The 12,620-nt window shown below is 45.0% G+C and overlaps 1 protein-coding gene across 1 annotated transcript; it reads left to right on the top strand.

The window, feature by feature from the left end:
- The first annotated feature begins 3,594 nt into the window (after window positions 1–3,594).
- LOC127232434 (PRAME family member 5-like) lies at window positions 3,595–6,299 on the top strand. Its single transcript, XM_051198578.1, has 4 exons — window positions 3,595–3,887; window positions 4,369–4,953; window positions 5,579–5,588; window positions 5,692–6,299. The coding sequence occupies exons 1-4, from the start codon at window positions 3,601–3,603 to the stop codon at window positions 6,292–6,294; spliced, it is 1,485 nt and encodes a 494-aa protein (XP_051054535.1). The 5' UTR covers window positions 3,595–3,600; the 3' UTR covers window positions 6,295–6,299.
- Window positions 6,300–12,620: the final 6,321 nt, after the last annotated feature.

A 12,620-nucleotide genomic window follows, 5' to 3' on the forward strand; every position in this document is an offset into this window, starting at 1 on the left:
TGAAACTGCTCCCATGTTGAAATATGAAAGCTGAAGTAATGTAAATCTATTTCCAGAACATGGTCACTCATATTTGGCCCAGGAATAAGCCATCTTTATTTCCTTTGAAGTCTATTTCCCAAAGCTTTGTTTGTGCATCAACGGAGGGAAATCTTTTTTACAAATATGTGTCTTAAAAGGAAAGGAAAAGGGGTTGGTGGCCCTGTGTATTCCTTGGTATATAGAGTCCAGTACACATGTCAGCCCTGGGTTCCATTCTCACAACCAATAAAATAAAACAGTAAAAATAAATCACAGACTCCAAGGGTATTGTGCTTTTTGATTGGTTTTTCTTTTTGAATTTTTTTCTTTTTCTTTTTTCTTTTTTTTTTTTTTTTTTTTTTTTTTTTTTTTTTTTTTTTTTTTTTGTATTTAAGATATGGGCTCCATCATATTAAGTTAGAGTCAATAGCCCTTTCATTTTATTGTAATTAATTAATTTATGCTTTTTTGAGACCGGGTTGCTCAGTGAAGTCCTGGCTGTCTTGGAACTACCTCTGTATACTTACTGGCCTCAAACACAGAGACACCTGCCTCCACCTCCAACGTGCTGGGTTAAAGTCATGTGCCACCACCCCCTGGCCTAATTACTTTTTTATTTTATTTTTTAAATAAAAGAGGCAGTGGCCCAAAACTTTTTGAGATGAGGCTGGTCTTCTTGAAATGACAGAGATCTATCTGCCTCTGCCTGTTTGCTAGGATAAAGATAGGTGTCAATCTGCCCAGGCAATTTACTCCTCTTGAGGTAGGGTCTTCCTCAGTGCTGAGGGAATATCGAGCAACATGGAAGAGGATGGCGTCACCGGCACCATGACTTGGACAGATTTCATTCCCACTCTGGGCCCACTTAGTGGCTTCCAGGCCTGGATGCCTAATCCTCTGCTGTGGATGCCAAAGAAAGGTTCCCTTTGGGGACTCTGCCTCAAAAACATCTGTAAATGAAACGGGGTTTGAGGCTCACTCCTGCAATCCAGCACTCAGGGGGAAATGCAGAGGAAACACATTCGTTAATGCTCAGCTTTTACTACACCACGAGTTGTTGGCCAACCTGGGCTACATAAAGGCTCTATCTAAAAACAAATTCCACCAAAAGGGAAAGAAAAGGGAAAAAAAAAGAACAACAAGAAAAAGAATGAATGAAAGGAATGGAATGAAGGAAGAAGGGAAGAAAGAAAGATGTTGGTTTTGTGCAATTTCTTCCCTTTCCCGCCTGAAGATCTGATCCACACACACCACAAATCCCAAAACCAGTTAAGATGGTGGAGCTGCTGCTTCTTTCTTCCTTCTCCTCCTCCCTTCTTCTTTTTTTTTTTTTTTTTTTTTTTTTTTCGCGACAGGGTTTCTCTGTGTAGCTTTGGCGCCTGTCCTGGAACTCTCTCTGTAGACCAGGCTGGCCTCGACCTCCCAGAGATCCACCTGCCTCTGCCTTCTGAGTGATGGGACTAAAGGCTTGCACTGTGCGCCACCAAAGATGGTGGAGCTTCAGCCATCCAATCAAATTGCAGCTTGTGGGTGGGGCAGACTGCAAAGGGGAGGAGTTAGGGAAAAGCCTGAAAAGCTTCAGAGGAGCCAGAGAAGATACCCAGGGTCCAGCAGCAGAGAGCCACTGCCTGGCATGCTGGTAGAAAACAAGCAGTCCCAGTAGCTGCTGAGGTAAGCTCCATCCGGACTCCACATCTCACCCAGCCAGACACTCTCCGCGGCAGACACAAAGGCACAGGGAGTTTCAATGCCTGCCTCCAAATGTGAAGTTCCGGGACTGGTTCTGACTGCAAATGCAGCTTAGTCTTTATCTCAGTACCGTTAGCGTCCGGGTGAATTCCCCAAAAGACCACCAGTCACTATCCCGTCAACAAGGGTGCATTTATTTCACTTGCACATGTGGGGTCGCACACGCGTAGACAAAATGGCTGCGGTGCTGTGCTCCTTTTAAGCACCGCTACAGGAACTTAAGCAGTGGGAGCATTCTACTTCAGATTGGCTTACACAAGTGGCAATCATATTAGTACATTTCTTATTGGTTAAAGCTAGCAGGAGGTGGACCATGGGTATAGCCTTTCCTTTCTTGGGAAACTCTGGACAAGTGCCAGGCCTTGTGCTTATTTGATCAGACCCTGTCGGGGGCAGAAGGGATGTTGGCCTAAGAGTATGTTCTTCCTCCATAATCAGGGTCTTTGGTGATTGATTGTCCCTTGTTTGTGAACTGTGGCCTCGTTCTTAACTGAGTTATTAGGGGCCTGTTGCCTGTCATATTTGCCTGACCTGGCCCTCTGTAATGCCACTTTTTTTTGGGGGGGGGGATTTTTTTTTTTTTTAACTTGTGAGACAAGGTTTTACCAAGTTGCCTAGATTGTCCAGAACTGTCTGAGTAGCTCAGGTTAGGTAGACTCCCAGCTTCAGCTTCAGTGGCTGACAATGCAGACTGTTACTCAAACATCTGCTAATATTCTGTGGTTGTTGTTGATTTCTTTTTCCTTTCTGGTCAGTTTGATTCTTTGTTTGATTTTACTTTTTTTTTTTTTTTTTTCTTTTTGGTTTTCAAGATAGGGTTTCTTTATGTAATATCACTCTTGCTATCCTAGAACTAACTTTGTAGACCAGGCTGGCCTTGAACTCTGAGAAATCTTCCTCCCAAATCTGAGGAATTAAAGGCATGGACCACCATGCCTCTATGGAACTCAGTTTTAACAAGTAACACTTGTCTAGCTTGGTGGCACAGGCCTTTAGTCCCAGTTCCTGGGAGCCAGAGGCAGTCAGATTTCTCTTAAGTTCAAAGCCCCAGCCTGGTCTACCTTGTGAGTTCCAGGACAACCAGGGATAAAAAGACTTTGTCAAGCAACAACAATAATGATGAAAAACATTAGTCAAGGCTACCTGGAACAGTGAGCCCCCACGTCCTAAGGGCTGGTTGGGAGAGGCATTGTGGCCTCTTTGTCCAGTGCTGGGGACACAGCACCCAGACCTGCTGTATGCTAGGCCAGCACTCCAAAAGTGATTAAAGGGAAATGAGAAATTCTGGAGAGTGAGAGGACTTTGAAGGAGTAATATTGTCTTAAAATTATATAGGTTTCCTTTGTTGCTGTTGACAGAGAAAGGCTCTTGAGTAGGAATTTACTTTGTGTTTGTTTGTTTACTGCGAAATCCTAGGTTACCCTGAATCCCTGAAACTGGCTATGTGGATCAGGCTAGAATTCATAGAAATTCTGCTGTCTCTGCAATCAGGCCAGAAGATAGATGTTTACGTGGGATAGGATTTGTTTTCTATTTCTCTTTTTCTTTTATGCGCATTAGTGTTTTGCCTGTGTGTGTGTGTACCTGTCAGGTATTGGAATTAGAGACAGTTGTGAGATGCTATGTGGGTGTTGGGATTTGAACCTGGATCCTCTGGAACAGCAGTCAGTGCTCTTAACTACTGAGACATATCTCCAGCCTCAGCATTTGTTTTCTTGTAGCTTATTGAGTTTATGACCCTTAACTGATACTTCCTGGATATTGATTTGTGTTTATAAGAATTGACATTTCCTTGGATGTCTTTCTTGGAAGTTTCCAGGACCCAACAAGATGAGCATCCGGACCCCACCCACACTGGAGAAGCTGGCAAGGAAGGCACTGCTGAGAGATGAGGGCTTGGCCATCTCTGCTCTGGAAGACCTGCCCAAGATGCTCTTCCTACCACTGTTCCAGGAGGCCTTCATTTGCAGACTCCCTAACATTGTGAGGGTAATGGTGGCAGCCTGGCCTTTACCCTACATCCCTGTGGGGACCTTGATGACCTCCAGCAACCTGGAGTTTTCTCAGGCTGTGGTGGAAGGACTGAGGGACCTGCTGAGACAGCAGGATCACTCCATGTAAGTATGACCTATGTAGGGTAACATGGAGGAACCTGGGGTACAGAGAAGACAAATTCAGAGTTGAGATAATGGGGTCAGAGGGAAATCAGAGGCCTTGGTAGCATCAGCCTGGAAGACTGCAGAAGCCTTGCCTGCTGGTGAGCTCTGATGGGGAAGGACAGTTGGGTGTGGGGGAGGAATAGAGAAGATGTGGGCACAGGGGGAGGAGCCTGTCCCTGTCTCTCCCACAGGCACTAGTTGTACCAGGTCAAGAGTAACTGATTGCAGGGAAGCAAGGCAGAGGGCTAGTGATGCAGCTCAGAGAGAGCCATTGCCAGGGACCATGAGGTTGTTGGACATCAGTGCTGGGAAAAAACAAACAAGCTTTGCAGAAATCCTCATGGGAGAAAGGCAGAGCTGACATGAGAGGTGTGTGGAAAGGACCTGAATGTCTGTGGGGTCTCCTCTCTCAGTGACCCTTCACCTGTCTAACTCACAGGAGGGGGAATCTTCGAATACTGGATTTTCGGAGGGTGCACCGTGACGTCTGGACCATAGAGGCTGGGACAGAAGATGGGGACTGCTCAGCTGAGACTGTGAGTGAGAAGCAAGCAGTGAAGCCCCCTCCCAGATATGAGCAGAGGCAGCGTCTGAAGGTGATAACTGACCTCTACTCCAGGTTCACACAGGAGGAAGAAGAAACAGATTTCTTGCCTGGGGCTCAGCATAGAAAAGACTCCCTACAGCTGTGCTGTGTGAACATGAAGATTGTGTTATTGTCTGAAGATCATGTCAGTATGTTCCGGAAAATTATCGGGCTGTGGAATATTGAGGTGTTAGAATTCACCATAGATTGGAGTTGGAGTTCTCTGTTACGATTTTATCCCTACTTCGCGCATATGAGAAATCTTCACACACTTTCTCTGGTCTGGATCAACAAGAACACATTTGAGCATGCCTATACATCAGACTACAAGTGGTTTGTTCGCACTTTCATATCTGAGCTCTCCGGTATCAGCAGCCTCCAGCATCTCTATATGGATGGGATCTGTTTTCTCAGTGACAACATGAAACACTTGCTCAGGTAAGGATGGATAGAGAGCTGTTTCTGTTACCAGAGCAAAACTTTGAATTTTATGTTAAAGAGTTATGGGCCTGGTATCTTCCAGTCCTTGGAGAATGAATTGTGAAGGAGCCATTAGGATATCTAAGCATGGTCTTGTTTCTGTGTAAGCTGAACCCATGTGTTCCATGACCACACATGAAGCAGAGACCTCAATTGGGGTAGACAATGTGTGCATAGTGCGTCACAAATGACTTGGATTGCTCAGATTTAGTGAGAATACTGTACACGTTCTCCCTTAGATCCTGGCTAAGCTAACAGGAAGGGAACAGAGAAAGGAGGGAACCCAAAGAGTGGAGGATCAGAAAGCCCGCATAGCTCCCAGGGGGTCTGTGCTCAATTTGTGTGAACAGCCACCAAGATTTCCCATGCAGGAATTGCTTGGAACAATAGGGGCTGAGAGGATGGGAAATGGCCCATAGGGGTTTGAGGGTCAATATGGGGTGGAGACTGGGAATCCCCACAGAGGAGGTGACAGGGAGCAGAGGGCAGTGACAACTGCCTGAAGTACTGTCAGGTCGTCCATGGGTGGGTCCTTCCCTTATGTGCACTAGGGTATAACAGCTGCACAGGAATTCTGTGTCAGTGAGGAGAAGGTGCTACAGAGCTGTGCACTGAGCCATCCCACAGTGGTCCAACTGACACTGGGACACATGTCCCCTTCTACTGTTGTGTAATCCCACCACACACCCTCTCCAGCATCATCTGTCAGAACTAACCCTTTGGTCTCTGCCTAGGAACCTGAAGAATCGCCTGGAAACCTTCTCTGTCACTCACTGCCAGCTGTTTCGGTCAGACTTGTATCATTTGTCCCAGTGTCGGCGTCTCTGTCAACTAAAACATCTAGACATGAGTGGAGTCCTACTGTCCAATTTCTGTCTGATGCCTCTCAGGGTTCTCCTGCAGAAAGTGGCAGACACCCTTGAGACTCTGTTATTGGAGGGGTGTGGGATAAAGGACTCTCAGCTCAGTGTCCTCCTCCCTGCCCTCAGCCAATGCTCCAAGCTCACAAAGGTCAATTTCTATACCAATGACTTCTCCATGAATGTCTTGAGTGACCTTCTCCACCACACAGCCAACTTGAGCAACATGGCCATGGAGCAGTACCCTGCCCCTCAGGAGTGCTATGAGCTGGGTCTGGTCTCCATAGAGAGATTTGAACAATTTTGCCCTGTGCTCATGGATACCCTCAAGGCCATAAGGCAGCCCAAGAGCATCTCCTTTGCTACAGATGTCTGCAGTAGATGTTCTAAGCGCTGTGTGTATGAGCAGGAGACCAGGCTTTGTTCTTGCTTGCAGTAAATAGGGGAGTGCTACTTTTGGTCCTTCTTTTTCAGGGTGGTTACATAGAGGGCTTTGTGTAGGGGTCTTAAAGTGAGCAGTACAGACACACCTCTGAAGGAGGTTGGGATTGTAGGGGTTTTAATCTAGGATACTCAGTGTATTAGGGGGACTCTGTGTGCAGATCAAAGATGACAGTAGGAAAAGGCAATGCCGAGAGAATGGGACGTGTTTCAACCCGAGCTATGCTCTTTGCTTTGTCACTTAAAAAATATTTGACTGTAACCTGCCAGCCTTGATCTCGTATAAAACTTACTTTTCGTTGCTTTAGTTATGTTTATGTGATGAGGAGGTGCATGTCCCCTAGTGCAAGTACCAGAGGCATAGGATTCCTAAATTAGTTGCCTGACTTGTTTGCTGGAAGCCAAACTAGGCTGCTCTGGAAGAGAAGCAAGTGCTCTACAGTCCTGAGGCATCTCTGTCTCCAGCTCCTGGCCTTGAACTCTTAATCCTCTTATTCTGTCTCCACCTCCTAATTGCTGAGATCAAGGCTATCACCACCATATCCAGCCTCCATTCTTCATGGATCCTACTATATAAGTATGGTCACTACTATATAAGTCTCCTGTACTGGTCAAAATTCCTCTACTGTTTGAAGCCCTTCTTTTACCAGATGTAACTGTATTTCCACTATTCAATTGTAATTCCCCATCTTTATCTTTTTTTTCTCTAGCCCTTAATTTTTCTCATATTTGTGTATCTAATCTGATAACTGGAAAGTAATTTTGGATGACACTCTTTTATTTCATTTTTGTGTTTATTAAAATATAGATCCTTTGCTTCAATACAAGTGACTCTTTTTGGCTGATGTCCATACAAGAATTAATTGTAAGGTTTTTATCAAGTACACTCTGGAAAGAAAAAGAAAAACATTAAAAATGTGATTGCTGTGACAGTACCATTTGGGACATAACCTTAAAATTAACCCTTGCTAGGAAATAGGGTCTGTCATAATTCACTTAAAATCATACTCAAGCTGAATATAATAAGTTGCACACTGATCAGAATACATTATCATGTGCAAATCATTTTATATTTTACCTACAGTCACTGCTCACAGACCAACACAGGGTTCCTCTGGTTTTAGAGGCTGCCTTGGAACTAGCTCTTGTAGGCTAGGCAGGTCTTGACCTCACAGGATCTGCCTACCTCTGCATCCTGTGGGTGACACCAATGCCCGGCAGTTCAACACAGTCTTGGGAAGGAGAATACAATACTGAGGATTCCACCTTGTGGCATCCAGAAATAAGAAAGCCAAATAGCCATCTCTGTAGCTTTGCAAGACTTCCCATGGAGGGATTAGAACTCAAACCCAGCCACATAACTTTCTACATACAATTTGTCCTGCCTCTAAGATGTGCTGGAGTATAGGAGACACAGAGCTTGTGGGAGTGGCCAACCAATGGCTGGTCCAGCTAGAGACCCTGGCTGTAAGAGTGAGCCCACCCTTGATAGTGCCTGGAGGGTCAGGACCAAGAGGCTGGACAGCCCAGAGACTTAGCTTCTGCAGAGACTGGAGGACTCTGTAAGCAGGTTTTCATGTCTGACTCTCACATGGACTCTAAGTCTTCATATGTATCAGAGTTTATAATGTCTGAGTAACGTGCAGAAGGGCTAGAGATGAATGAAGTTCTACATAGAGGGGATCACATCCTCCTGTCTCTCTGGTTCATCTCCTCTAGTTACAGTCTCTATATGGGGCCCTGAACCCTGAACATGAAGATTTCTGGGTCACCAGCTTACAGGGGACATGCCCTGATTGATCTCCTTTCAACACATACTATAAAACACAGAACCTGGCTAAAGGTCAAGGAACTGAATGAGACAAGGCATCATTACATACAAGTCAAATGCTCTACCATGTAGTCAAGCCCCAGAATGTCAGAAAATTTGAGAGTATTTGGTTGTTAGTGATGCTGTTTATATTTTAGAGCTGTGGTTTCAGTTGTAGAAAACAGATTGGTTTGAAACTCACTTTGCATATTATTCTGCTCCAAAACTCCCAGCCATCCTCCTGTCTCAGCTGGGGGTGTAGCTCAGCTGGTTTAGAGCTTGCCTATGCATCAAGCATCCCCTGGATTTGACCCCTTGCCCCCAGCTCCACATGACAGCAGCTGTGGTTGTTCATGCCTGTAATCCAAACACAAACATGGAGGAGGAGGGAGCATGTGAAGTTCAAGGTCTTCCTCGGCTGTAGTCAGAGGCCACCAGGGTAAGTGACATCCCAACTCACAACAGCAAAGGGCTAAAGACACTACAGGAACTCGAGTGGACCTTACTAAAGCAAGGACAGCATTGAAACAGGTGCCAAAGCTGTGCAAGAGGACGGCACCCAGTCTAAAGTGGTTGCTGGTCTGCAGAGCTGGGCCAAGGAAAAGAGGCAAAGAGGAAAGCTGTATCTGAATGTGAATTCAAGTGGTTCCAGTGGCTCAGGGGACCGTGCTATGCTGCAGTCCTGGGGCAGAGCTGGGGGTTCATTTTTGGAGATCTGGTGACATAAGCACCAGTGGTCTGGTGGCATAGATAGTGTGAAGTGCCAGGTGCCCCTCTTTACAGGATGCAGGGGAGGCTTACAAACTTTACTGATCTTCTGTAACATCTAATAACTACAAGGGCTGCCTTTCTGATGCAATGTTTTGTGTCAACCTCACCATTTCCTTCTGGTTCAATTAGCCAATCTCTTACATGGTAAACCCTAAGAGGTTGGAACACTTAGTTCTAGAAGTGATGTCTCCATGAAATCCTTCCTCCCAGGGATCGGGTACCCTGTGTAAATGAGAAAGAGTGTTAGAGCCAAAGGGGAGGGTGGACATCAGGAAACCTTAAACACAGCAGGACAGATTTACTGCAGCAGCGTGAACAGGACATGCATGGGTCTGCAACACATGGGGTGCTGGTGTTGAGAGAAGTGGACTCAATCTCCGACCTCTGACTCCAGAAGCTATCTCCAATTGACAAGGATGACAAATGAAAACTTAGTTCTTTCACGTAAAGACACACACCTTATAGGTCCTTTCCTTACATAACATGGCTACCAACTTTGTGTTTTATTGGGTTTCCTGTGTGTGAATATGTCCTACATCTATGTGTGTTCCTCATGCTCTTTGTGTAGTTCTTTGTCCTCTGTTATTTATTTATTTTTAACTTATTCCAATTTCTGTTCTGTTCTGTTTGTTTGTTTGTTTGTTTGTTTGTTTGATTTGAGAAAGAGTTTCTCTTGTAGCAGCCTTGGATGTCCCATCTCATTTGGAAGCTAGTTTCTTGAAGCCTGCACCCCAACTCTGGTTCATCATTCATTGTTTTTCTTTGCTTGATTAATATATTTGTGCATCTGTGTGCTGGAGTGCTGAGAGGAGAGAGTGCTTGCTGAGGTGGGAGACCTGGAAACCATAGTCTTCTCTCTCGGTCCACCTGGTGGCTTCTTTATTGAAGTCAGGCTCCCACTGAGCCATCTCACTGGCTGCTAAACTTCATAAAATTTTTTCTTTTAAAAAAATTTTGAGCCAAGCCTTGGTGGTGCATGTCTTTAATCCCAGCACTTGGGAGGAAGAGGCAGGTGGATCTCTGTGAGTTTAGGCCAGTCTGGTCTACAGAGCAAGTTCCAGAACAGGATCCAAAGCAATACAGAGAAACCGGTCTCAAAAAAATGGAAAAAAAAAAGATTTAAATAAATAAAATTTAAAATTTGTTTAATTTTTGGTTTCCAAGAGAAGGCTCCTCTCTCTGTAATCCCTGCTATCCTAGAATTTCCTCTGTAGTCCCAGATGTCCTCCATGAATGATCCACCTAAATCTGCCTCTGAATGCTGGGATTAAAGGCATGGCTGACACTACCCAGCTTACAATAATTTTGAAGGCAGATCCTCATTCTGTGTGCCTGACTGGATTAGATTGGCTACTTAGATAAGGCTAGTACTGAACTACTGAGAACCACCTACCTCTGCCTCCCAAGTGTGGGAATTAAAGGCAAGTGTATCATTCCTTGTACTGATTCAAACTTTCTTTTTAAGATTCACACTAGGTGTAGGACTATATTCCCTGCATGTATGAATGTGCAAGCATGTATGTCTGGTGCCCAAGAAGGTCAGAGGGGGCTTCAGATCTCCAGGAACTGGAGCTACAGATCCTTTCAGTCACCATGTGGGTGCTGGGAAGGAAAGGTTGACAGGTGCTCAGTAATGCTGAGCCACCCTCCAGCCCCCAGGTCCCACTCCTGACTTCATGTCCTTGAGCAAGTGTGCTGGTCTGAATGGTCCTTCTGAAGCATCCTTTGTATCTGGGGACCAAGGGTGGCATCATGGACAAAGCAAGCTTGTTGTTGTTCTGCTCATTTTTGGAAAGCAGGTGCACATGGCTCAGGCTGTCCTTGAGTTCACAATATGGCTGAAGATGACTTTGCGCTGATCCTCCTGCCTCCAGCTCTGGAATTCTGGGTCACAGGCATGCCCCAGAAGGGCTGCTGCAGTTAGGGCAGGGCAGAGGGCTCAGGGAAGCTGGGTAGGACTCAAGGAAGTGAGTGCATCCCCAATGCTCTGACCACCACGTTGATGAAATCAAGCCATCCTCCTGCCTTGCCCTTTGAGGAGTTGCTACTTCAGTCTATTGACGGAGCATCCAGTTCAGGCCTTGAGCTCCAGAACGTATTTCTGACTGACTAGGTGTTTGTCCTAGGGTCCATGGGCAAAAATATTTTTGAACAATTTTTATGTCTATTATGAGCAACAGATTAAATCCCAAACTGACTGAAACTCACACTGACTTTGGCCAAATGAATCAAATTCATTGTGGTGATTCATAAAAGTAATCCTAGAAAAAACTATGCTGGAAAGGAAGATTCCTAGAGTAGAGTTCCAAAACAACCTTAGCTTCAGATCAAGATCCAGTGACTGTAACAAATTCAAAACTAAGTAATAAATAACCCAATGAGGAACAAATTACCAACTCAGTGTTCTATAGTTAATTAGCAAGTGGACTGTTTATATTTATTCAGACTTAGAGGGACTGCTGGAGGGGAGTTTCACACTTCATTTGATCCAATTGAGGAAATGATTGCATGTTATCTATAGATTCAAAATGGTGCACACTGAACTAACCAATCACATAGAAGCTTGGAGTTGGAAGGCGGGGCTGCAGCAGGGAGGGTGAACAGAAAGGTATATAAAGGCTTCAGGAGAGACCCCAAAGTCTCTCAGAGACATGAAGCTGAAGGAAGTACATGGCTCAGCTGGGAGAAAGGGACCTGTCCTAAGTGCTCAGAACTGGTGAGTAACTCTCGTCCCTTGGGTCTTGCAGTTTGATGTAGGGTCTTTAGACCCAAGAAGGGACAGGAAATTTGGGTTTCTGTCTCTTCAGGATAACAAACACGCTGAAGACACTGGGTTTGATTCTAAAGGAAGTTTTACCTTTATCTCAAATGTCTCTCTATGATAGCTTGTTGATCTCAGTGTGATTGTTGATTGTTTTGAGACAGGGTTTCCTAAGTTCAAACAGCCCAAAACTGTCCCCAGAATTCTGGGTAGCATGGAAATGAAGGCTATCTAGTCTCAGGGTGATGAGGTCACTAGCATGTTCCCTCATACTGGGCTACCTTCAAAATGGTGTTTTTGTGGAATAAGGACCAAAGCACACCCAGACAGCACACAGACTTAGGTAGCTGAAATTATATTGAGTGATATCTATATTCAGGCTTTGGTTTGCATCTTTTTCAAATAACTTCACTTTTTATTTTTTGTTTGATGTGGTTTGGTTCTGTGACCCAGCATACCCCGAAAGCTTCAGGAACACTTTGCCAACATCCTCCTCAGAAGGAATTAAACTAACCATTGAATCACAACACAAGGCTTTTTGTTTGTTTTGATTTTTGCTTTATTTGTTTTGGTTTGGTTTTTCTAGACAGAGTTTCTTTGTATTGCTTTGGAGCCTGTCCTGGAACTAGCTCTGTAGACCAGGCTAGCCTGGAACTCACAAAGATCTGCCTGCCTCTGCTGGGATTAAAGGCGTGCAACCAAAACCCAGACAAGAGGTTTGTTTGTTTGTTTGTTTGTTTGTTTGTTTGTTTGAGAAAATGTGACTCATCAGGTATTTTGACTTGGAATTCATGAGCCCATTATGGGATGGAGAGGCTCACTGGTGGCAGTGAGGGAGTCTGTCTACCCACCACCAGTGAGGACTATGGTTTCAGTTGGTGTCTGTGCCATTGCCAGAGCGATAAAACTGTGACCTTGAGCGGTTGCTGTGCTGGGTGAGGAAGTTTTCTAAAGTTTGTCCTGAAAATATGTTCTTCCCTGA

The sequence above is a fragment of the Phodopus roborovskii genome, unplaced genomic scaffold (assembly GCF_943737965.1).
Source record: "Phodopus roborovskii unplaced genomic scaffold, PHOROB, whole genome shotgun sequence".
Classification (NCBI taxonomy): domain Eukaryota; kingdom Metazoa; phylum Chordata; class Mammalia; order Rodentia; family Cricetidae; genus Phodopus; species Phodopus roborovskii.

Bases quoted from the DNA above. Each gene is read 5' to 3' on its own strand.
- LOC127232434 (XM_051198578.1), top strand. From the start codon at position 3,601: ATGAGCATCCGGACCCCACCCACACTGGAGAAGCTGGCAAGGAAGGCA. The intron at 3,888-4,368 runs GTAAGTATGACC...TCTAACTCACAG, and splicing joins AGACAGCAGGATCACTCCAT to GAGGGGGAATCTTCGAATAC.